Raw genomic sequence first — 25,110 nt, forward strand, 5'->3', positions numbered from 1 at the left:
CATAAAAGAGCTCTTCCCTGAGCTTTGGCTGTCAACGCAGAGCCCATGGGCAGCTAGGGGCAGCAGAGAAGGGACTTAAGCAGCAGGCACATTGGCTGGATCCTGTCTGGTTTACCTTGGAATGCCCATTGTGATGTCATACGGAGTCACAGCCTTGAGGCAGAAAACTCTTTGGCTGAGAGAGAGGCATGGGTTTGAGGGATGGCACCAACTTGGGGGCTGGCCATCCCATTGCCATCGCATGTCAGCCTTCTACTACTATTTGGTTCCCTTGTTTGGGGGTTTTGGGTGTTGTTTTCTGGAAAATGGGGCTGGAAGCAAGTGGCAGCCAAGAGAGACTCAGAGGTATGTGATGCAACCCCCCCTTGAAGCTCACTGCCCCTTGCCCCTGAGGCCACAGAAACTCCTACGCTTTGGGCCATGGGAGGAATAGGATTGGTGGGGCGGGGAGGTGGAAGGGGAGTTGAGACAGTGTCTATGGGTGTCTTCCTATAGGTCACTTTAAATGCTTTTTCCTTCAATTCATTTCAACAAACCTTGAGCAGAGTACTAGACATTGAGGAAGAATGAAACACTATCCCCACTCTTCAGGAGCTCGCAGTGAAGTTGGGGAGATAGATATATACCTAACTTCAAGGAAAGAGAATGTGATGAGTTCATAGAAGTACAAATGTTGCTAAAGACATGGGAGGTAGGCCAGGCACAGTGGCTCACGCCTGTAATCCTAGCACTCCAGGAGGCCAAGGCAGGTGGATCGTTTGAGCTCAGGAGTTCGAGACCAGCCTGGGAGTTTGAGGTTGCTGTGAGCTAGGCTGATGCCAGGGCACTTTAGCCCGGGCAACAGAGTGAGACTCTGTCTCAAAAAAAAAAAAAAAAAAAAGACATGGGAGGTAGAGAGAGTATTTTGAACTAGGGGAATCTATCAGATGCCTTGTGTGAGAGCTCAGGTTTGAGTAGTGCTTCAGAGGAAGGGCAGGATCTTGAAGGTGGATGGGTTGGATGGAAGAGAGTGGTGGAAGACTTTCTAAAAAGAGAGAATATATCGGAAAAGAGCATGGGAAGGAGAAGAGTATTGGATGTGTCTGAGGGGAGGTGAGGACACCAATAACACCAATCTGGATGGAGTGTAGAAGTGTAGGGAACTCAGTGAGAGAAGATGTTGGAAAGTTGACAGAGGTCACATTGTAGAAAATTTTGAATACCAGGCTGAATGCTTTGTATAAATGTGATTCTATGTGTAATGGAAAGACAAAGATTTTAAAGCCAGGTGAAAATGTGCTTAGATTTGTGCTTTAAAGCAGTGCTTCTCAAACTTTAACGTGCACATGAATGACCTGAGGATCTTGTTAAAAAGCAGATTCTGATTTAGTAAGTCTGGGAGAGGGGCTGAGATTTTGCATTTCTAACAAGCTCCTGAGTAATGCTGCTGCCATTCAATGGAGGACCACACTTTGAGCGAGGCTTTAAACAACTCTAGTAAATTTCTATGGTAATTCTCTGGCCTAGCTAAACTATGTTAATGGCTTGGTGGGAAGGAGGGAGGAAATAAAAGAATCAGAGCAGTAAGATGGAAAAGAGAACATGGATTCATTCCCCAAATGTTTATCACCTACCATCACCTCCGTATGCACTCCTCTGTGCACTACGGATACAGCAGTAAATAGAAGAGACGAAAATCTCTGCTCTCTGGGATGTGAAAGGGGTGTACTGGGGTGAAAGTTGGGATGTGGGAGGTGATGCAGCCCTCCCTTGCAAAGGAAGGGGAAGGGACTGAGTCTATTTTTCCTGATGCAAAGAGTTAATTATAAATATTACCATCATTTCCTCTGAGGACTACATTCATCTTTCTGTCCCTAGTGCCTAGTAAACTGCCTGGCATATAGTAAGTGCTCCATATATGTCTGTGAAATGAATAAATGACTTCTCAATTTTAACCCTGAATGACTGACAAGATCATGGTGTTTTAAACTACATAGGGAACATTAGGAAAAGTAGTGAGTGTGGCGGGAGGCAGAAAATGAATATTGCATTGGAAGTGCTTGTAAATTTTATGTGTAGATATTCATCAAGCAGCTCAAATTAATGGCCTAGACCTGTGATATCCAATCTGGTATCCACTAACCACTTGTGGCCATTTAAATATAAACTAATTAAAATTAAATAAAATTTAAAATTCAGTTCTCTCGGCACTAGCTACATTTCAAGTGCTCACCTGTGGCTAAAGGCAGGACAAATATAGAATATTTCCATCATCATAGAAAAATCTATTGGACAGTGCCAGCCTAGACTCTAGGTCTTGAAGATAGATATACTATTGATATATTGGGCCACAAAGTCCAATTTTTTTCTCAGGAACATCTCTCAACTTCAGCAATGTAGAGCCAATGTTATTGTCTAAACTAGAACTTCATCCCTTGAACTGTTTATAGTCTCCTAACTGGTCTACAAACTTTTTCCAGCCTGGAACATAGACGGTGCCTCTACAAAACAAAAAGACAACACACGCAAAACCCCCAAAGCTAATTGTGTCACTCTGCTAACAGTAACCAAACAAAATCTCCCAGTACCCTACTGCCTGCAGCAGCATTTCCCCAACATTTTTGGCTCTCAAACTTTTCTCACTGTCATAATCTGTCAACCTCCATAGAAATTTAAAAATCATTTTGTCCAGTTTTTGTAACATACAAGTTATTTCAGATAAACAATATTTTAAAATAGTATGTTTTTTAAAATTACAAAGTTTATTTTAATATAATCTTTAAGAGAAAAGACAAATGTCTACTTTTCTTATGTAAACAAGGGATACATGATATTTAATTGACTTTATAATTGGTATGAAAATTTTCACAACACTTGGGTACGAGAAGTGGCAAATACATTTCTTTGTCTGCATCAAATATAATCTGGCTTACGCCACCCATAACCTAGGTTGGTAAAAGTCCAATATCAGTTTTTCCTCCCTAACCTTTGTGTTGTTTAAGAATTCCAGACTTTGTGCAGTTTATCCAGAATAGCAGAGGGTCAGGCTTTAGGGGATAGCTGTGGCTTTACTTCTTTGCCATCTGAAGGTAAAAACTGGTTCAACACTTCCGTGCCAACCTGGGTCACAGAGACCTCTGCTAACTCCCTCAAACTGCTGCACCTGAACTCTCAACACCAGGAGGGCTAAACTCATCAGGCTCAGTTTCCGTGTTGTTTCCCAGTTCCAGGGAGCCGCTTCCCTCCCCTTTCAACTCCCGAAGCACTAAACACTAAAGCTCTGGCACACTGCAGCTTTAAATCCTCCACAGATCTAGACTTATATTAGGACTGTCTTTTAGGCTCCTGCCAATTTTCTGCAGCCCTGAAAAACTAATTTCCTGCTGTGTATTAGAAGAACCAAGACCCTGGGAACAAAGGCCCAGCTACCTTGTTTGGGGAAGGGAAACGTGAATCTATTAATAGTTTCTTTCTCAGAAGGATGCAGCAATAAAAACACAGTATGGTGTAAATTACTCAGTAGGTCACTCTGCTACATAAAACAATTAATAAAATTTCTTACTGCATGTTTATGTAAGAAAAAGCTTTTTTTGTCAACAAATACATTTTTAGTGAGGTATAACTATATACAATAAAATGTTCAGATCTTAAGTGCACAATATGATGAGTATTGGTGGCATGCACCTATAGTCCCAGCTACTCGGGAGGCTGAGGGAGGAGGATTGCTTGAGCCCAGGAGTTTGAGGTTGCTGTAAGCTAGGCTGATGCCATGGCATTCTAGCCTGGGCAATAGAGTTAGACTGTCTCAAAAAAAAAAAAAGTATGATGAATTTGGTTAAATTTATAGACCCATGTCTCAGGCTGGTCTCAAACTCCTGAGCTCAAGCAATCCTCCTGCCTTGGCCTCCCAGAGTGCTAGGATTACAGGTGTGAGCCACCACGCTTGGGCCATAACAAATGGTGACATTATCTCATGCTTGTTAGTTTGGGGACTCAATGTATATTGAAATGTAAAATGAAATTTAACTACCTATTGTGGCATAAAAAAATAGACAAAAAAATGCTTTCATGACCCAATGTCTGGAATTCTTGCACATTACATTTCAAAACATCAATTGTTTATTTTTTATAATTAAAAAAATTATACCTTACTTTCTTCCTTTATTCAGAAAAGAAAAAGAGCAAAGAAAAAAATAAAAATAATTTTTAAAAAGGTTATACCTATAAGACAAGATAAGGAAGGTTTCAGGATGTTAATTGCAAGTGACACGTTGTTGGTGGAATCTCTATTTCTAATAGAAGAGGAATGTCTAATTTTAGTAGATGATACCAGTTTTCTAAAGTGATTATACCAATTCATACTCCCATGAATAGAGGATGAGAGCTCTAGTTGCTCTGCATTCTTGTCAACACTTGGCATTGTCTGTCTTTGTCATTTTAGTCACTCTGGCATTGTGGTGTTAATGTACATTTCCCTGACGACTAATGATATGGTACAACTTCTCATGTTTTTTGGCCATTTGAAAATTCTCTTTGTGAACTGCCTGTTCAAATATTTTGAGCATTTTTAAGGACTGGGCTGTCAATCTTTTACTTACTGATTTATAGGAATTCTTTAAATATTATGGACATGAGTTGTTCACCAGATATAGGTACTAAAATAAATTCTCTCACATCATGGCTTACCTTTTCACTTGCAATGGTGTCTTAATGAACAGAAATTCTTAATTTTAATGAATTCCAGTTTATCAATTTTTGCTTTTATGATTAGTGCTTTTTTCCCCCCACAGGTATAAGAAATCTTTGTCCTCACGCCATAAAGATACTGTTCTATATTTCTTCAAGAAATCTTATGGTTTTCTTTTCACGTTTAGAGCTATGATCTACCTCAAATTACTTTTTGTGTATAATGTAAGGTAGGGGGTCATAGTCCCCCATGCCCCTCATATAGATATCTAATTCCTCCAGTAGGGCAAGGATTAGGGTCAGATGAGTGAGACACTCACTTCGGGCACAAAATTTAAGGGGCACCAAAAACTTACTAATCAAGATATTTAACTCAATATTATTAAAAATCAAAATCAATGCAAAAAATCCATGATGAACAAAGTGTCAAAATTTTAAATCTGATCCTGCACTTGTACAATCCTTCCTTACCACTGCACCCTAATCCCTGTCCTTTCCTCCAGCACCATTTATTGAAAAGATCATCCTTTTCTGATTGAATTTCATTGGTGATCCTGTCATAAATCAGGTAAATGTGTAGATGTGGATCTATTTCAGAGCTCTCTGTTTTGTTACGTTGGTCTATTTGTCTATCCTTGCACCAATACCTCACTGTCTTAAATAATGTAGCTTTGTAGTGTCCTGAAATTTGGTAGGGTAAGTCTTCCAACTTTGGTCTTCTTCAAAATTATCTTAATTATTCTAGGTCATTGGCATTTTCATATCAATTTTTGAATCATCCTGTTAATTGTCACACAAAAAACATACAGGGTTTTGGTTGGGATTGTATTGGATTTATAGTTCAGATTGGAGATAATTGACATCCTAAAATTATTAATAATATTTAGTTTTCAATATAGTAGGTGAAGCTATATTTAATTTTTTTTATAGACAGTCTCACTACTGCCCAGGCTATAGTCCAGTAGCGTTATCATAGTTCACTGCAGCCTCAAACTCCTGGGCTTAAGTGATCCTTCTGCTTTGGCCCCCCAAAAGTAGCAGGGTTACAGGCATGAGCCACCAAGCCTGGCCTTTTTCCCCATTTTTTTTTTTTTTTTTTGAGACAGAGTCTCACTTTCTTGCCTGGGATAGAGTGCCGTGGCGTCAGCCTAGCTCACAGCAACCGCAAACTCCTGGGATCAAGCGATCCTCCTGCCTCAGCCTCTGGGTAGCTGGGACTACAGGCATGTGCCACCATGTCCGGCTAATTTTTTCTATTTTTAGTTGTTTGGCTAATTTCTTTCTATTTTTAGTAGAGATGGGGTCTTGCTCTTGCTCAGGCTGGTCTTGAACTCCTGAGCTCAAGGAATCCTCCCGCCTCGGCCTCCCAGAGTGCTAGGATTACAGGCATGAGCCACCGTGCCCAGCCTTCCCGCATTTTTTAAAAGAAAATTTTCAAACAAATTGAAAGCACATAGAAGTGTATAAGGTATTGTCATGGATCCATCACCCAGCTATGACTCTCTTACCACATTATTTTGAAGCAAATCTCAGATAATATAATTTCATTTGTAAATAGTTTAGTAGATATATCTAAAAGATAAGAACTCTACTAAAAAATAGAAAGAAATTAACCAGACAACTAAAAATATATATAGAAAAAAAATTAGCCAGGCATGGTGGCACATGCCTGTAGTCCCAGCTACTTGGGAGGCTGAGGCAGTAGGATTGCTTGAGCCCAAGAGTTTGAGGTTGCTGTGAGCTAGGCTGATGCCACGGCACTCTAGTCCAGGCAACAGAGTGAGACTCTGTCTTGAAAATAAAAAAATTCCACTGTTAGGCTTCCAGCTACCTTTTCTGCCTAGCATCTCCCACTACTTAGCAAAAGTGCACCTGACAATCATGATGTGGTGATCCCAGTGATGTTCCTACTTGCCTGGAATACTCTTTCTTCACCTAAAAACCTTCTACTGATTCTTCGAACTCCAGTGCAAAATATGCAACTTCTTGAGTAATTCTTTCCTTCTCTCCTAGGAGGTTAATATATTATATATAGAGGCAGCCCTCTATATTCCCTAAAATTTATGTGTCTGTTACAGCATTTACTTCATGGCACTTTATGTTTAGAGAGCTGTTTTCCCTACTAGTGTAAGTTCCTAGAATACAGGGATCATGTTTATCTTTGTAGTCCCAGCACCCTACACAATACCTAGAACTTAGTATGTACTCAGTAAATGATTCATGAATAAATGAATGAGGTGATAATTAATGATGTGGTTATGGATGCCAACTGTATCAATATCTGATCCATAAGATGTATTAATATCTGATTTCTATAAGATGAGATGTGCCATCAATAAAGGCTTTAACCTAGAACATAATCTGATTTTCTTTTTTCTTTGTGTACTTCTCTAGGCTTCGAAGCAGCATAAATTGAAAAAGATCCAGAAGGACACAGGTCAGAAAGACCCTATCCTTTACTCTTCAGATCAGTTGTGGGTCTGCTCTAAGATTTTATCCTTAAGTAGCAGATGGAGGAATGTTGAAAAAGAGGATGTAAATGGAAGAAGAAAAAGTATTCCTATTCTTTCTAGCACTTCCACTTCCAAAGAGATGTACACAGCTCCATAATTCTTTCCATAGTTCCTTTCCTCATCTCCTTTTGTGCAAAGGCCAAAGTATTGGGAAAGAAACTTGGTGAAATTAGAGCAGGAACAAAGGGTAACTATCAAAAGTTTGATGAGGGAAGTTTCCATATCCTTATTGCCCCACCATAGATTCTAGATAAACTCCTTTGGAGGAAAAGATAAATATCATGACCTCTGTTTTCCCTACTCCAACTGCTTATTACCATGGATTATTCCTGCTCTTCCCAATGTACATGTAGCTTACATCTACTGCATGATGAAGGCAGCATAGTATAGCTTTTTGAAAAAACTTGAGACCTAGCTTAAGTCTGAGCTCTACCACTAATTAGCTTTATGATCTTGGGCAAAACTTCATCTTTGTTTCCTTATTTGCGAAATGAGGGGGTTGGACTAAATGACGCCAATAGTCATGATGCTAATGGATTCTTCACCCCTTCATCCAGCTCCACAGTGGGAAGATAACCTCAGGATGGGTTGCATTGGGTGAGTAAAGCCTGTCTTCAGCCAACTCTTTCTTTCTTCTGCCTATCCCACTGATAAAATTCTGTAAAAGTTAGAAGTAAACTATATGGTTGTTTTACTTCCCTCACCATGACAGTTTTCTTCTTTCTAAGTTAAATCTCTCTTCTTACTGGTTTCCTTACTGGTACTTTAATATCACTTCAATTATACTGACATACTCTCTTGCATTCAGTGTTTCAGGACTCCCTGTGGGCTGGACCCAGGAGTATATACTCTGGTCAATGGACAGGAGTCTTCAACAGATCTTCCGACACCTGGAAAGTGCAAGGTCAGGGAATATAGTTTTGGGGTGGAAGATTGAAGGTGGTAGAGCTTTTAAGAGAGGGGAAGGAAGGGGATAAAGGAGAGAGGGAGGGAGATAAAGTGGGAGAAGAGTTAGTTTTGTCAGTGGGGTAAGTTCTGGGTTCAACTTGTCTAAGGATCATTTCTGAGTGGAATGAGAGCTGTTGCCTCCCTTTGTCCTGGTGGAGGAATTTTTTCCATAAGTAATTGATGTTGGGGAAAGCAACTGTTTTCCCCAACTCTCCCTCAGGCCAAAAATATTTTGTATTTGAAATGGCCACTCTCTTTCCTTTTCCTACTTCAAAGAAAATGGAATCTTTTCTCTTTATTTCATAGATCAAGTCTTCTGGCAATGGGTTTGCCTGAATCACAGGATATAATTTCTTCCTGCACCTCCTCTGTTCTTGTGGCTCAGAAGGCTATTCTACCCTGTTGTGACTGTAAGAAGGAAAAACATTCTATTGACCATAGCATCTCCTCTGGATCATCATGTAATAATTCCAGCCTGTCTCACCTTCCTGTCTTTTCTGAAGGAACAACCTGGCAATTCCAAAGCCATAGTTTACCTGTTTCCCCCAAAAAGCAACGATCTGTGTTCAGGAACCAAGGCACCTCCCTGCCTCCTTTTCAGCTGTCAGAGCCTGAAAAATCAAAACTTTTTCAGAATTTGATAGATCATTCACCCTTACAACCTCAAAGCTCTTTTAGCAACTCTATTTTTGGACCCCTAAATATCTACAAACAAGAGAAAACAAAAGGTGAGAGAAGGAGCAAGAGGCATTTGACATCAGATCATGGGCCAAATTCTGTTTCCAAGGAAAGACTACGACTCCCAAGGTTGGCTCCAATCCAGCTCTCTCCTTTGGCTAGAGGGGAGCTAGAAGGACATATGTCTTGGAAGGTTTGTACTTTGCAGAAACAAAAGCTGCCTCTGCCTGTGAGGGAATCATGGGCAATGCTGAATTATTTAATCGAAGTACAAGGAGGAGTCCCTGAACCAGAGAAACCCCAAAGTCAGTTATCTATGCCCATTTATCAAAGCACTGAACAAAATATCAACAATAAATCCCCAGACCTTCCATCATTTCAGCTCCATGTGAACATTGGGGTGGAATCTGGATTAAATAGGACAGAAACAGAATTTTCACAGTCACTTACCTCAGATAAGCAGTTACAACCTGTGGATGGCCCCCAAATCCTTGGATCCAAGCCTTTAGTTACATCAATGAACACTCCAGCTTCCAGAAGTTTAGGAGTTAACATAATTCAAGAGAAAACCACTTTACTGAAGAAAGACCCAAAACATGTGCTACAGCTCGGTATAGAGCCGAGGGTCATAGGTCTTCCAGAAAAAAGGATACAACAGCATAAGCCACAAACAACTAATGTGGAGTTGACTCCAATGTTACCATATCAAGTCACAGATAGTATAAAGGTAACTCCATTGGCATTACTTCAGGTCATGGATTCAATGGGGATGATCCCAGAATCACATTCAAAAGTGATAGAATCAGTGGGTTTGTTCCCACAGCCACCAAATCAAGTTGTAGCACCAGTGGATGCCATGGAGACAGGGAGGGTAATGCCAAAATCACCAAAGCAAGTCATTGAATCAGTGGAGGTCACCCCAAGGCCTCAGCACCAAGTTATGGAACCAAAGAGGATGGCCTCAGGACTACTGAATCAAGTCACAGATAATGTGAAGGTAACTCCTGTAGCACTTCTTCAAGTCATAGATTCTATGGGAATGAATAACAAATCACATCCACATATAGAATCAATGAGAATGACCCCAACACCACAATATCAAGTCATGGAGTCAGTGAAGATGAACACATTGTTGGATCATGAAGCCGTAAGACCAGAAAAGATGAGTCAAAGGCCACAAGATGCAGTCATGGAAACTGTGGAAACTACCCCGGGACTGCAGCATAAAGTCATAGAACAGGTGAAGATTACTCCAGGGCCAAAACATCAAAACAAAAAATCATTGGAAATGATCTCAGCACCATTGCATCAAGTTATGGATATCATAAAAGTAACTCCAGTAGCACTATTACAAGCCATGGATTTCATGGGGATAATTCCACCAGCACAGCCTCGTGTTATAGAACATGGGTGTTTAACCCCAGGTTCACAGTTGCAAGGTATGGAATCTGTTCATTTGGCCCTACCACCAGAATTTCAAGATTTAAACACTGTGGATTTGACCTCAAGACCACTAATGGAAGATACAATGTCTATGGAGTTGGCCCCAAGGCCATGGTCACAAGATACCAGATCTAAGAAGATAGCCCCAGTACTGTTGCTTGAAGATGTAAAAACTCCTCAAATGGTAGCATGTAGGAAGCTAATTCCTGAGACACAGATGCAAAGTATGGAAAAATATGGGGAGTTGATCAAACAGACACAACTTCAAGTAATAAATTCTGCAGAGATGAACCACAAACCAGATCATCAAGCCACAGAGCCTGAAGGATTGACCCCATGGCATCAATCCTCAGAATTTTTAGGGATGATCTCAGGGCCAGGATATCAAGGAACAGAAGCAAAGTTGACCTCTGACACTTGTCACCAAGTGGAAGAATCTATTGCCTTGACACAGTCATTTTTAGGAATTATTCCAGGGCCATTGAGCCAAACTTCAGAATCTATGGAGGTGAGCTCATTGTCTTTCCAAGGCACTCCTGAGACAATACACCATCTTGTAAAAGCAATGGGGGAAACTCCAGTGTCACAACATACAATAAAAGAATCTCTAGATTTTAAACAAGGATCAGAAATGCAAAGGGTGAAATCAGAGATGTTGACCCCAGTGCCACTATCATATTCAGAAACAGGATCTTTGGAGTTGACTCTAGGACCAGAGATACAACAAGAGAAATCAGAGCCACTACTGCAACATTTGAAATCTATAGAGTTAACTGGTATGGCATCCCCATTAATGGTAGGATCTAAAAAGTTAATTACAGGACCAAAACCACATGTTATGGACTTGACCCCAGGGCCACAGTTGCAAAGTGTCCAATTTTCAAAATTATCTCTAGGGCCACTTCTTCAAGGAGAAAAACCTGTAGATTTAATCTCAGGACCCCCACATTATGGTGTGAAATCTGATGAATTAACCTCAGATTCCCCAATGCAGGAAATCAAATTGTCACATTTTACTCCAGGGCCAAAGCATCCAAGTGTCAAATCTGTACAGTTGACTCCAGAACCACAACCTCAAAGTGTGAAACTTGTGGAACTAAACCCAAGACCCGGCTTGCAAGATGTCAAATTTTCTGATTTGATTCCAGAACCAAAGCTTCAAGATTTCAAACATGTGCAGTTGATTCCAGGAGTTCAGCTTGAAGATATAAATTCTCTAGAGTTTGTACCAGAGTCATCTTTGCAGTTAAGCCAAGGGCCATATGTAGAAGTTATGAAATCTGTTCTATCCACTGAAGGATCACAGTTTCACAGCAAGAAGTCTATGAATTTGACCTCAGAACTACAATTTCAAGATATGAAATCTGAGGAAGTAAACCTAGGGCTATGGCAGCAAGGTGGAAACTTTTCTGAATTGACTTCAAGGCCAAAGCTTCAAGGTGTCAGATTTGGGGAGCCAACCCCAGGACCAATGTTTCATGGTGTGAAGTCTGTGGAGGTGGCTCCAGAGTTAGGGCTGCAAGATTCCAAGTTAGCAAATGTATTTCCAGAGCCTCAAGGTATGAATCAGGTAGGGCTTAACCCACAGCCATGGCTACAAGATATCAAAATTTTTGATTTGACACCAGGAACTCAACCTCAAGGTATGAAATCTTCAGAGTTAAATTCAGGGCCTCAGCTACAATGTGTAAAATATTCTGAGTTGATCCCAAGGCCAAAGATACAAGCAGTAACATCTACGGAGATGGCCTCAGAGCCAGAGGGGAAAGAGGTTAAGCCTGAGTTATTAGTACCAGAGCCACTGTTTCAAGGTGTAAAATATGTAGCAGGGAACAAGGTGCCAAAGTTAGAAGTTGAAATTTCTTGTAAATTAGTCTCAGAGCCACAGATACCAGATGCAGAATCTATGGAGTTGACTCCTGGGCCACAGTTGCCAAATGTAAACCATTCTAAGTTGACCAGAAAACCGCAGTTGCAAAGTGTGAACTCTTCTGAATTGATCCAAGGATCACAGTTGCAAGATGTAAATCTGGTGGAGTGGACCCCAGGCTTAAAGCTTCAAGATTTAAAATCTGAGATGCTGATCCAAGAGCCACAGCTAGAAGATATGAAAGCTGTGGAGTTAACTCCAGTGTCATATTTGGGAGGTATGAAGTCTATGCAGTTAACACCAAAGCCAGAATTGGGAGATGTCAAATCTCTGGGATTAATCCCAGAGCCACAGGCAGAAGGTGTGGAACTTGGGGAGCTAACCCCAGACTCAAAGCCTCAAGGTTTAAAATCTGAGTTGCTGCCCTCAGGATCACAGTTGGAAGATATGAAATCTGTGGGCTTAACTCTAGGACCATGCCTTGAAGGTATGAAATATGTGGCGATAACCCCAAGTCCACAGCTGGAAAGTGGGAAATCTGTGCAGAAAACCTTGGGTTCACAGAGAGAAGATGTCAAATCTGTGGAATTTACCCCTGATTCCAAGCTTAAAAGTGCAAAATCTATGGAGCCTACTCCAGGTTTAAGAATTCAAGATTTAAAAACTGGGCAGTTCATACCAGGTACACAGCTGCACGATTTGAAAGCTGTGGAATTAAAACTTGGGCTAAAGATGCAAGGTGTGAAGTCTATGGCTTTTGCATCAGGTCCATTGCTTCAAGGTGTTAAATCTATGGAAGTGCTTCAAGGACCTAATCTACAAGATTTGAAACCTGAGAAAATGACTTCAGAGCCACAAATGCAAGATATGAAATTTGTGGAGATTATCCCATATTTAAAGCTTCAAAGTTTAAAGTCTGTAGAAGAGACTCCAGATCCACAGCTGCAATGTGTAAAATCTGTGAAGATGATCCCAAGGCTAAAGAGGTCAGTACTAAAATCTGTGAAGGGACCCAGAAAACAAGAGTTTGAAGGTGCAATATCTGTGGATTTAGCCCCAAAGCAACAGTTTCAAGGGATGACACCTGTGGATTTATCTCCTGGGCCTGAACAGGATGGTCAGATATCTGAAAACACACTAGAGCAGCAATGTGTGAATTTATGGCAATTGAAGAGAGGGTCTGAGCCAGAAGATGTAATGTCTTTGGAGTTAATTCCAGAGTCAAAATCTGAAGATGTAAAATCTATAGACCTCAACTCTGAGCTACAGTTGAAAGGCATGAAATCATTTGAATTGACTCCAGAACCAAATATGCAAGATGTAAAAGCTAAAGAGTTTGAATGTAAATCACAGTTGCAAAGTATGGAATCTCCTAAGTTGACCCCAGGACCACAGTTGCACCAAGTGAAATCCTTGGGATCAGCCTCAAAGCCACAGCGTCAAAGTACGAAAACTGTGGAGTTAAACAAAGAGCCAGAGCTCGGAAGAATGAAATCTCTTCAGTGGATGCCAGGGCCTGAATTCCAAGGTGTGAAATCTATAGGGTTAAATCTTGGGTCACAGTCTCGAGGCTTCAAACCTGCACAGTTGAAACCTTCAGTACAGTTTGGAGGTGTGAAGTCATTTGAATTGACTCTAGGGCCAAAACTTCGAGGTGCAAAATCTACGGAGTTTAACCGTGGGCCCCAGTTGCAGTGTGTGAAAACATCTGAGTTGTCTCCAGGAGCACAGCTGCAAAGAGGGAAAATACTAGTGTCAACCTTAGAGCCACAGCTTCAAGGTGTGAAAACTACGGAGTTAAACCAAGAGCCACAGCTTGGAAGTACAAAATCTGTGCAGTGGATGCCAAGACCTGAGTTCCAAGGTATGAAATCTATAGGGTTAAATCTTGGGTCACAGTCTCGAAGCTTCAAACCTGCAGAATTGAAAACTTCAACACAGTTTGGAGGTGTGAAGTCATTTGAACTGACTCTAGGGCCAAAACTTCAAGGTGTAAAATCTATAGAGTTTAACCGTGGGCCACAGTTGCAGCATGTGAAAATGCCTGAATTGTCCCCAGGACCACAGTTGCAAAGAGGGAAAATTCTGGTGTCAACCTCAGAGCCCCAGCTTCAAGGTGTAAAAACTGTGGAGTTAAACCAAGAGTCACAGCTTGGAAGCAGGAAATCTCTTCAGTGGATACCCGGACCTGAGTTCCAAGGTGTGAAATCTATAGGGTTAAATCTTGGGTCACAGTCTCGAGGCTTCAAACCTGCACAGTTGAAACCTTCAGTGCAGTTTGGAGGTGTGAAGTCATTTGAATTGACTCTAGGGCCAAAACTTCGAGGTGCAAAATCTACAGAGTTTAACCGTGGGCCCCAGTTGCAGTGTGTGAAAACATCTGAGTTGTCTCCAGGAGCACAGCTGCAAAGAGGGAAAATACTAGTGTCAACCTTAGAGCCACAGCTTCAAGGCATGAAAACTGTGGAATTAAACCAAGAGCCACAGCTTGGAAGTATGAAATCTGTTCAGGGGATGCCGAGATCAGAGTGCCAAGGTATGAAATCTGTGCTAAATCTTGGTTCACAATCTCAAGGTGTCACAACTGTAGAATCGAAATCCTCTATAATACAATTAAGAGATGTGAAATCATCTGAGTTGACTCCAAGTCCAAGGCTCCAAGGTGTACAACCTTTGGCATCACTCCGGGAGCATCAGCTTCAAGGGTTCAAACCTATTGATTTGAAACCTGGGCTACAGTTGAGAAGTATGAAATCATGTGACCCAATTTCAAGGACAAAGCTCTGTGATATAAAATCTGTGGCATTCAAATCTGGCCTTCATTTACAAGGTGTAAAATCTTCTGAGATGACCCCAGGACCAGAGCCGCAAAAAGTGAAACCCTTAGAGTTATCCCCAGGAACAAAGCTTCAAAGTGTGAATTCTCTAGTATTTGCACAAGAGCCACAGATTTCAGGGGTAAAATCTGGGGTATTAAGCCAAGGGCAACAATTACAAAGTGATAAAACTATAGAGTTGAACTTCCTACTGCACTTGAAAAGTATGAAATCATCTGCGTTGGCTCCTCAGACAGAGCTTGAAGGTATGAAATCTGAGTTCAACTCTGGGCCACAGAGGCAAAGTGTCAGATCTTCTAAGTTGATACCTAAGACAGAGTCCCAAGATATGAAATTTATTGCGTTAAACCCCAGCTCACAATTGAAAGAGATACCATTTTCTGACTTGACCAAGAGGACCAAGATTCGAGATGTGAAATCTACAGGCTTTGAAACTTGGTCACAGTTGCAAGGTGTGAAATCTTCTGAGTCCATACCGAGGACAAAGCTTCAAGAAGTGAAATTTAAACCTAGTCCAAAGTTACAAGGTGAAAAGTGTGATTTGACCCTTGGGAGGAAGTTTCCAGGTGTGAAATCTGTAGAGCTGGACTCAGGCCCACAGTTACAAGATATAAAATCTTCTGATTTGCTCATGGGTATAAAACTTCAAGATATAAAATCCAAGAAGTTCAGTTCCGGACCATACTTTCAAGGTATAAAATCATCTGAGGTGATCTCAGGCACAAAGCTTCAAGGTGTGAAATTAATGGACTTCGATTCTGGACCAGAGATGCAAAGTGAAAAATTTTCTGAGTTGATTCTAGGAACAAAACTTCAAGATGTAAAATCTGTAGAGTTCAACCATTGTCCAAAGTTACAAGGTATAACATCTTCTGAGTTAAGACAAGAGACAAAGCTTCAAGATGGGGAATCTGTAGAGTTCAACTCAGGTCCAAAGTTGCAAGATGTGACATATTCTAACTTGATCTTGGGAACAAAGCTTCAAGATGTAAAATCTATGGAGTTCAAGTATGGATCACACTTGCAGGATATGAAATCTTCTGAAGTGATCCCAAGGACAAAGCTTCAAAAAATGAAATCTGTGGAGTTTATACCTGGGCCAACGTGGCAAGATGTGAAATCTTTTGAATCTACTCTAGGAACGAAGGTACAGGATAGAACATCTTTGGGTTTCAACTCACCCCCACAGTTACAAGATAGGAAATTATCTATGTTGACACCAGCAATAAGCCTTCAAGGTGTGAAATCAACGGAATTCAACCCTAGGGCAAAGTTGCAAGGTGTGAAATCTGAGTTGATAAAGCTTCAAACAATGAACTCTACAGACATCAACCCTGACCCAGAATTGCAGGTTGCAAAACTCTCTGAGTTAGCCTTGGAATCGAAGATTCACTGTGTGGTACCTTCCGAGATCAATGCTGGAAAGCAGCAGCAAGATGAGATATCTCATAAATTGAATCCATGGCCAGAGCTTCAAAGTGTACAATTTTTGATGTTCAGTCCTGGGCCACGTTTGCAACATAGAAAATCTTCAAAATTATGCACAGGGACAAAGCTGCAAGAAGATGCAAAATCTATGGAATTCAATTCTGAGCAACAGTTGCACGATGTGAAATCTGAGTTATGCCTGGGAACAAGGCTTCAAGATACGCAATCTTTAGAGTTCTACGCTGGGCCACAGTTGCAAGAAATAAAATCTTGTGAATCGTGCACAGAGACAAAGCTTCCAGATGAGCAATCACTAGAATTCAAGCATGAGCCTAAATTGTACAGTGGGAAATCCTCTGAACTGAATCCAGGGCCAGAGATTCAGTGTAAAAGTTTTACGGCATTAAACACGGGGCCACAGTTACAAGGTATAAAATCTTCTGAGTTGAATCCTGGGCCAAAGCTTCAAGATATAAATTCTAAAGTGTTCTGCCTTGGACCACATTTGCAAGGCATGAATTCTTCTGCACCCATTCCTGGGCCACAGCTTCAGTGTATAAATTCTCTCAGGTGCAACTCTGGGCCACATTCACAAGGTGTGAATTGTTCTGCATCCATTCCAGGGCCACAACTTCAGTGTGTAAATTCTACTGGGTGCAACCCTGGGCTGCATTTGCAAGGTCTGAATTCTGTATCTGTTCTAGGGCCACAACTTCACTGTGTAAATTCTCTTGGGTGCCACCCTAGGCCACATTCACAAAGTGTGAATTCTTCTGCATCCATTCCAGGGCCACAAGTTCAATGTGTAAATTCTACTGGGTGCAACCCTGGGCCACATTTGCAAGGTATGAATTCTACATCCATTCCAGGGCCACAACTTCAGTATGCAAATTCTACTGGGTGCAACCCTGGGCTGCATTCTCAAGGTGTAAATTCTTCTGCACCCATTCTAGGGCTACAACTTCAGTGTGCAAATTCTACAGGGTGCAACCCTGGGCCACATTTTCAAAGTGTAAATTCTTCTGCACCCATTCCAGGACCACAACTTCAGTGTGTAAATTCTATTGGATGCAACCCTGGGCCACATTTGCAAGGTGTAAAATTTTTTGAATTGACTTCAGGGACAAAATTTCAAGGTATGAGATCTTCTGAGTTGCATCCAAGGCCAGAACTTCAGGGTATCAAATCTGTGCAACATTCCCAAGATGTAAAATGTGAATTGACTCCAGGAACAAAGTTTCAAGGCATAATGCCAATAGAGTTCAACTCTGGCCCACAGATGCAAAGTATGAATTCTTCTGAGTTGAATTCAGAGTCAAAACTTCAATGGAGAAATTATATAAAGTTTAATTCAGGGCCACAGATACTAGGCATGAAACCATCTGAATTGAATCCTGGGTCAGAATCTCAAGGTACAAAATCTATTCTGTTCAGCCCTGGACCACACTTGCAAGGTTTGCAATCTTCTGAGTTAACCCCAAGGACACAGTTTCAAGGAGTCCAATTTTGGGAGAACCACCTTGGGTCACAGCAGCATGTTATACAACCTGTGTTTGCTTTAGGTCCTCAGTTAGATGGTGTAAAATCTGTAGCATTTTTACCAGATCCACAATTTAACGATGTAAAGTCCGTGGAGGTGAACAAACCGCCATTGCTTTGTGGTACAAATTCTGTGAAATTGATTTCAGGCTCTGAGCAGTGGGACTTAAAATGTGAGGCATTTACATTGGAGCCATGTTTTCAAAAAGTGAAATCTGTGGAGTTAAATCCAGAACCACCTCCTCAATATATGAATTCTGAGGGATCTGCGGTGTTTGTATCAGAGCCATGTTCTCAAGATGTAAAATCTGTGAAGTTGAACCCATGGCCACAACCTCAAAGCATGAATTCTTTAGGGTTGACATCATGCCTTGGGTCACAATGTGTTGAATCTGTGGTCTTTCCACCCAAATCATGTTTTCAAGATATAAAACCTGTGGCACTAACACGAGAGTCCCAACAGCAAGGCAGGAATTGCCAAGAATTGACTTTAGGATGGGAAGGTGTGAAATCAACAGTGTTGGCATCAGAGCCAGCTAGGAAGTTCCTACCAGGACCAATGTTGACTAGTGTCAAATTTTCAAATTTGTCTCCAGAATCACAGCAACAAGGTGTGAAATCTTTGGGGTTTACTTCAGAGCCAAAGTTGCAAAGTATAAAACATGTGAAATTGTCTTCAGTGTCTCTGCAGCAAACTATAAAATCTGTGGAGTTAGCACCAGGTTCATTGTTTCAAAGAGTGAAATTTGGGGAGCAAAATCCAAGAACAAGTTATCAAATCATGGAATCCTCTGAAATAATCCCTAGATCAGAGCATCCATTTGTAAAATATGCTGAGATGATCCCAAAGCCAAGACATCAAGTCCCTGAATCTGTGAATTTGATTTCAGTACCAATTTATCAAGCCACAGAATCTATAGAAATGGCACAAGGGTTGGCACATAAAGGCCCAGAAACTGTAGAGAAATCTGTGGGGTTGACCCCAAAGCTACTGGGGACAACCCCTGGTCGCATTTGTAAAGTTATGGATTCTTTAGGGTTGCCTCTGAAGCTAGATCTTCAAGTCCCAAAATTTGTTGATCTGATTCCAGTACTAAAGGATCAAGGCTCAAAATCCTTAGAATTAACTCCAGAGAAAAGCTACCAAACCCCAGAAACCCTGGAATTTGTCTCTCAGTCATGGCCTCAAATTAAGGATTTGGGGCAGTTATATACAAGGCCATTGCAAAAAATTGTGGAATCTGAAGGGATTACCCTGGAGCTCAAGCACCACATTACAGAAGCTCTGGAGCTGACCTCTGAGGCAAGGCTGCAAGGGAAGGAATTCCTTGGAATAACCCCAAAGGCAATAAGTCAAGCTACTGGATTTGAAGAGCTATCTCCAAGGCCCTATCCTCAAGATTTAGAATCTATGGAAGTGATCTCTGAGAAAAGACTTCAAAGGGAATCTGTAGTATTGATTCCACAGTCATTATATCATATCCCAGATTCTACTTCAGGGATGACACCAGGGCTTGGACATCAAATTCCTAAATCTGTGGAGTTGACTTCTAAGATAGGGCTACAAATGGAGAAACCAATGGAATTGACCCCAAAACAACAACATCATGTGAGATCTTCAGGGATAACACTAGGGTTAAGACACCAAGTCCCAGAATCTGTAAGTTCAGCCTCTGAGCAAATGGAGGACTCTTTAGAGTTATCCCCGAAGCAAACATGTCATGTTGTGGGATATGCAGAATCGGTAGAGCCCATCTCTAAGACATGGCAGCAAAAGAAGGTATCAATGGGGCCAATACAGTCAAAGAATCAAAGTATGAAATATTCAGAGATGGCACCAGGACCACAGGGTCAAATTATAGAATTTAGGAGGATTAGTCCAAAGCCACTAGATCAAGTCACAGAATCTGCAAGGACACAGCTTCAAGTTGCTCATTCAGTAGGGGTAACCCCAGTAGATCCCCTAAAAGTTGTTGAATCTGTGAAAATGACCCCTGGGTCACCACTTAAAGTTGTGAAGTCTGTGATGACACCAGGACCAACCCCTCAAATGGTAGAATATGTTGAACTGACTCCACAACTGCAAGATGTGAGACCTTCAGAGTTTACCTCAAGGCTATGGTTGCAAAATGTAAAATCTAAGAAATTAATCACAGAGCCAACACACCAGATTTTGGAAACAATGGATTTGAAAGAGTTTCAAATTGTAAAGACTATGTTAATCCCAGGGCCATCCTTTCAAATCGTAAAATCTGAGGAATTAGCACCAGGACCAATTCCTCAGGTTGTAGAACCGCTAGGAGTAGCCTTAGGATCAAGAATTGAAGTAATGGATTGTTTGGATTTACTCCCAAGGCCACATCTTCAAGAACTGGTGGAACCTGTAGAATTAACTCCCAGGCCAAATATTCAAGTTAAAATTGAAGAATTAACCTCACAGCAAACATCTTCATTTGTGGAACCTACAGTATTGACTCATAAACAAGGGCGTCAGGCTGGGAAATCTACAGCGATAAAAACAGAGCTTCCCAAAGTCGTGAAATCTGAGGATTTGAATCTAGGACAAGTGTGTCAGAATAGGGAATCTGAGGAGTTAATATCAGAAGAGTTACAAGTAGGGACTAACTTCTCTAGGTTCCTACACAGGTCTTCAACCACATTCATTTCAAGCTCTGTCAAAACATCTGAATCAGGGGGCCTTTGGGATTCTGGCATGCCAGAAGTATCAAGAGTTTTGGATAGAAAAAACCTTGGGACAGATATTTTTCAGCCCAAAGACCCTATTATGATACAGTCTTCAACTCTTCCCTTGGGCCTTCATAATCAACCCTCTGATAAGATAGCTAATACTGTGGAAATCCCACATCCTGAGATCCCAGGAGTGGATGTCATATCTAAGGAGAAAACTAAGAGGAAGCAGATGGAGGAACTAGAGAACTCACTCCAGAGTCATCCACTACAAAGCTGGAGATCACCACCCAGGACATCCCAGGCAGACTCAGGGGCTCGAAGAGGCCTTATCAAGTCTTTCCTGGGCAGACAACAGAATGTCTGGGAGAGTCGTGCCTGGAGGCAGCGATTACCTAGAAAATATCTCTCCACTATGCTAATGCTGGGGAATGTCTTGGGGACCACTATGGAAAGGAATCTTTGTTCTCAAACTTCTTTAACAGAAAGAACTACTGCAGATACCTGTCAATCTATTCAGCATTTATTTGGGGTTCCAGCTGAACTGATGAAATTTTCCCAGAGCCTGCTACAGAAAGGCCCATATACTATTTCTCAGTCTTCAGTGATCAAAAACTACATTCAAAGACACACTTTATGTGATGGTCATGAGAAAAGAATGGCCTTAAGGATGTGGACACGTGGCTCCACATCTTCCATAATACAGCAATACTCTGGGACTAAAGTGAGAATAAGGAAAGCAAATTCAATGGTCAGTGATATATCTCAGAAAGTCATTCAGCACATGCCTATCTCATGTGCAGGGGGCCAGCTTCCTGCCCCAGTAAAGTCAGAGTCTTCCCTCAGGATACTTTACAACAGGGAAGATCCTGTTCTAGTGGAAGAGTATGAGAACCCACAGACAAGGATTTTTGAGTCCCAATACTCCCTCAAGCCAAGTTATCTTCCCCAGGCGAAGACTGACTTCTCAGAACAGTTCCAGTTGCTACAAGATCTGCAGCTAAAAATAGCAGCAAAACTCTTAAAGAGTCAAATGCCCCCCAATGTGCCTCCACCTCTAGCTTCAGGTCTGGTCCTAAAATACCCTATCTGCCTACAGTGTGGCCGATGTTCAGGATTTAATTGCTGTCACAAATTACAGGCCACTTTTGGGCCTTATCTTCTTATCTATCCACAGCTCCACCTTGTAAGCACTCCCGAAGGCCATGGCGAGATTCGGTTGCATCTTGGCTTTAGGTTACGAACTGGGAAAAGACCCCAAATCACAAAGTATCATGGACGAGACAGACCCATCATACCAAGGAGCCCTATATCACCATCACAAAGGAAAGCTAAAACCTATACTCAAGCTTTCAAGAGTCCTACTTCCACAAAAGATTTTCAGTCTGGGTCTTCCCGGTCTCCTGCTCCTGTCCAAGTTCATATCAGGCGAAGGCAATATGCCAGCTCTGACTTAGTAGAAAAGACAGACATCAGAGAGCCTGGGCACTATGAATTCACTCAAGTTCACACTCTACCAGAGAGTGACTCTGAAAGCAATCAGAATGAAAAATGGGCTAAAGTGAGAACCAAAAAGACCTCTGATTCAAAATATCCAATGAAGAGTATCAGCAAAGGACTTAGAAAACAAAACACAAAATTCCACAAAAACAGTAGAACCACAATAGAGAGTTCCTGTCAGGAATTACCATCTCCTTTAAGAAGGAAGAGTGTTGGAGCATCTCAGACAAGTACTGCGTCTATAAAAAGACCACCTAAGAAATCCTCCCAACCCAAGCTCATGCAACTGCTTTTTCAGGGCCTAAAGCAGGCATTCCAAACAGCACACAGAGTTATAGCTGTTGTTAGGCAGAAGCCTGAGGACAGGGCAAGGCCAGATAATTTGTCAAGCAAAAACTACCATCCAAAACAAAAAGCCACGGACTATTGCTCACCAGGAGATATCAAAAGAGACAGGATGCCAGTTGCCAAGCTAAGGCCAACAGGCTCAACCACTAAGCATGAGGACATATTGTGGGGAGGAACAGACCAATGTAGATCAGCTCAACAGCAAAAAAGAGAGAGGTCTTTCCAACCCAGACCTCTCCAGCTGCCCAATCCCACAGGTTCCCAAACTAGCTCAGCTGGGCAGCCTTTGGGCATAGTTCAAAAGGATAGTAGCCACAGAGCAAAGGAACACTTTTACAGAAACGAAATCTCCAGCAAGAAGTCTAAGAACTTGTCCAAACCAGGAACCAGAGTTCAGCCCCGAGGGAGAATCCTACCCAGTTCCCCTATGAAGAGAACCAGGTACAGTCGTTGTAAAGAGAGACTCACACACAAGGGGCAAAACCACCACAGCTTGCATTGGGAAAGAACCCCACGTCATCCCTCTGAGAGAACCCTTCACAGTTCCTCTGAGAGGAATCCTCGCAGTCCTTCTGGGAGAAACCATCTCAGCCCCTCTGAGAGAACCATTCATACCCTCTTTGAGAGGAGTCCTCGAAGTCCCTCTGGGAGAAAGCCTCGCAGCCCCTCTCAGAGAACCATTCACAGTCTCTTTGAGAGGAGTCTTCGCAGTCTCTCTGAGAGGAGCCCTAGCAGCCCCTCTGTGAGAACCTCTCGCAGCCTCTCTGAGAGGAGCCCTCGTAGTCCCTCTGTGAGAACCTCTCGCAGCCTCTCTGAGAGGAGCCCTCGTAGTCCCTCTGGGAGGAGACATGACAGACCCTTGGAGAGGAGCTTCCACAGTCGCTCTGAGGGGAGTCATCACAGTCTCTCTGAAAGGAGACGTCACAGACCCTCTGAGAGAAGTCAAAGACCCTTGGAGGGGAGCCGACGCAGCCCCTCTGAGAGGAGCCGACGCAGTCATTCTGAGAGGAGGCCACGTAGTCCCCTTGAGAGGAGCCATCTCAGTCCCTCTGAGAGGAGCCGACGCAGTCATTCTGAGAGGAGGCCACATAGTCCTATTGAGAGGAGCCGACGCAGTCACTCTGAGAGAACCCATGACAGTCCCACTAAGAGAACCCTTCACAGTCCCTCTGAAAGGAGCCGACGTGGTCCCCCTAAGGAGAGACTCAAGCACAGTTCCCCTAGGGAGAGGCCCAGGCATATTTTATCTCAAGATTTGAAGAGTTACTACTCAAACATGTCTTCTACGGAGCACACAAAAAAATCCAAAAGCAGGGCAAGTTTGGAGGCCTGAAGCTAGCAGATGAGGAGAGATGGGCCCCCGTTATTGTCTCCCTCAAGTCTTCACCTAGCTGCCCTTTCCTGGATACTCCCTGACCAGCCACTGCCTCCAATTACTGTGCCCTCAGCAATGAAACGGCTTCTACATCTACCTGGGGTGGGGGGGCAAGAATGGGTCTGTAATTTCTCTCAGATCAATAAAGGGGCAATAACTGATCTCCATGTGCATCTAGAAAGACCACTGGCCGGGTGGGTGCAGAACGGAAGGTGGAGGGACACAAGGTGTGGTGCAGAATTGGAACAGGAGGCAGGGGTTTCAAGGCCGGGGAAAGGCTCCAAACTCCGCCCCTTCTCTCCAGAGCCCGCCCGCGGCTCCCAGGTCCCGCACTGCCACGGGGGAGGCGGGGGGCGGGTCTCAGAGGAATCGGAGGGTGGCCCGTCACGTGATTCCCTCCGGCCGCAGCCCCCTCGGAAGCTGCTAGGCGGAAGTAGACGTTCAGAAGAGGGCTAGGCGGGGCCGAGCGCACATCCGGGAGAGGCAAGGAGAGCGGAAGTGGCGTTGATCTGGCCGGAGCCCTTGGGTGAAATTGTTAGGCGTGGAGAGGGAGTGATGTCTTCCAGACTCGGTGCAGTACCCGCTGTGAGTTTCTTGGTTTGACCGTTATGCTTTAGAGGTAGCGCTGTCGAGCCCGGAACACGCGGTCCCTCGCTTTTGTCCTTTGCTCAGAGTTGGTTTTATCAGAGCCCATCGTAGGCCCCACCCTTCTAGATCAGATCACCTGTCCCCTTTTTCTTTTCCCACTTTCTGCTGCCTGTTCCCCACCTCCTTGGACTTAGCTCCTCGCGAGATTGCCATTAATTTCTATTCCTTCTACATCGCCAATGCCATTGTCTTTTCTTTTCACCTCCCCTTTAGACCCTCTATCTGGTACAGGGCTTTGGAGAATGGGGGAAGATGAAGGCTCTTGTATTGTTACCCGCCTTTGCAGTGTAGGAAGATAGGACGGCACGCCTTTACTAAAAAGTATTGCCCTCTTCCGTTTGAGGTAGTGGCCCCGGCAGAGCTTCATTTCTTCTGGGCACAGGGGGAATTCGTCTTTTTGTGGTCGAGGTTCAGAGGTTCCTAGCACTCACTTGTGTGCTTGTGATTTGCTAGACTCCGGGACCCACATCCTTTAAGCAGCAGAGGAGCTCGAGGATCGTGGGAGCTAAGAAGTAAGTGAGGTTTTTCTGAAGTCCTTTTATAATTGTGTCGCCAGCGCTGTCCAGTAGGACTTCCCGTGATGATGAAAATGTTCTGTGGATACACTGATCAGTGTCCAGTATCATGACC

The 25,110-nt window shown here is 42.7% G+C and overlaps 2 protein-coding genes across 3 annotated transcripts in view; both read left to right on the forward strand.

The window, feature by feature from the left end:
- Positions 1 to 201: 201 nt before the first annotated feature.
- Positions 202 to 23,790, forward strand: C4H2orf16 (chromosome 4 C2orf16 homolog). Its single transcript, XM_045550614.1, has 6 exons — positions 202 to 345; positions 7,060 to 7,139; positions 7,987 to 8,082; positions 8,433 to 16,616; positions 16,776 to 17,707; positions 18,176 to 23,790. Exons 1-6 carry the CDS (start codon positions 202 to 204, stop codon positions 23,788 to 23,790), a joined length of 15,051 nt encoding a protein of 5,016 aa, XP_045406570.1.
- A 448-nt stretch (positions 23,791 to 24,238) lies between these two features.
- The window catches only part of ZNF512 (zinc finger protein 512), a 30,468-nt gene continuing 29,596 nt past the window's right edge, over positions 24,239 to 25,110 (forward strand). Inside the window, exons 1-2 of one of the 2 annotated variants that reach the window (XM_045549292.1) lie at positions 24,239 to 24,417; positions 24,934 to 24,992. In XM_045549292.1, coding sequence (XP_045405248.1) covers positions 24,388 to 24,417; positions 24,934 to 24,992 — 89 coding nt within the window. In that variant the 5' untranslated portion in view covers positions 24,239 to 24,387. The remainder of the gene's footprint in view (positions 24,418 to 24,933; positions 24,993 to 25,110) is intronic. The other variant, XM_045549293.1, reaches the window with a different exon arrangement.

The sequence above is a fragment of the Lemur catta genome, chromosome 4, assembly GCF_020740605.2.
Source record: "Lemur catta isolate mLemCat1 chromosome 4, mLemCat1.pri, whole genome shotgun sequence".
NCBI classification, from domain to species: Eukaryota; Metazoa; Chordata; class Mammalia; order Primates; family Lemuridae; genus Lemur; species Lemur catta.

What these genes read in the sequence shown, in the direction of transcription:
- C4H2orf16 (XM_045550614.1), top strand. Translation starts at nt 202, where the DNA reads ATGGCACCAACTTGGGGGCTGGCCATCCCATTGCCATCGCATGTCAGC. An exon ending in CAAGATACGCAATCTTTAGA is followed by an intron (nt 16,617 to 16,775) that starts GTTCTACGCTGG and finishes TCAGTGTAAAAG; the next exon opens with TTTTACGGCATTAAACACGG. An exon ending in GAATTCAGAGTCAAAACTTC is followed by an intron (nt 17,708 to 18,175) that starts AATGGAGAAATT and finishes CTCAATATATGA; the next exon opens with ATTCTGAGGGATCTGCGGTG.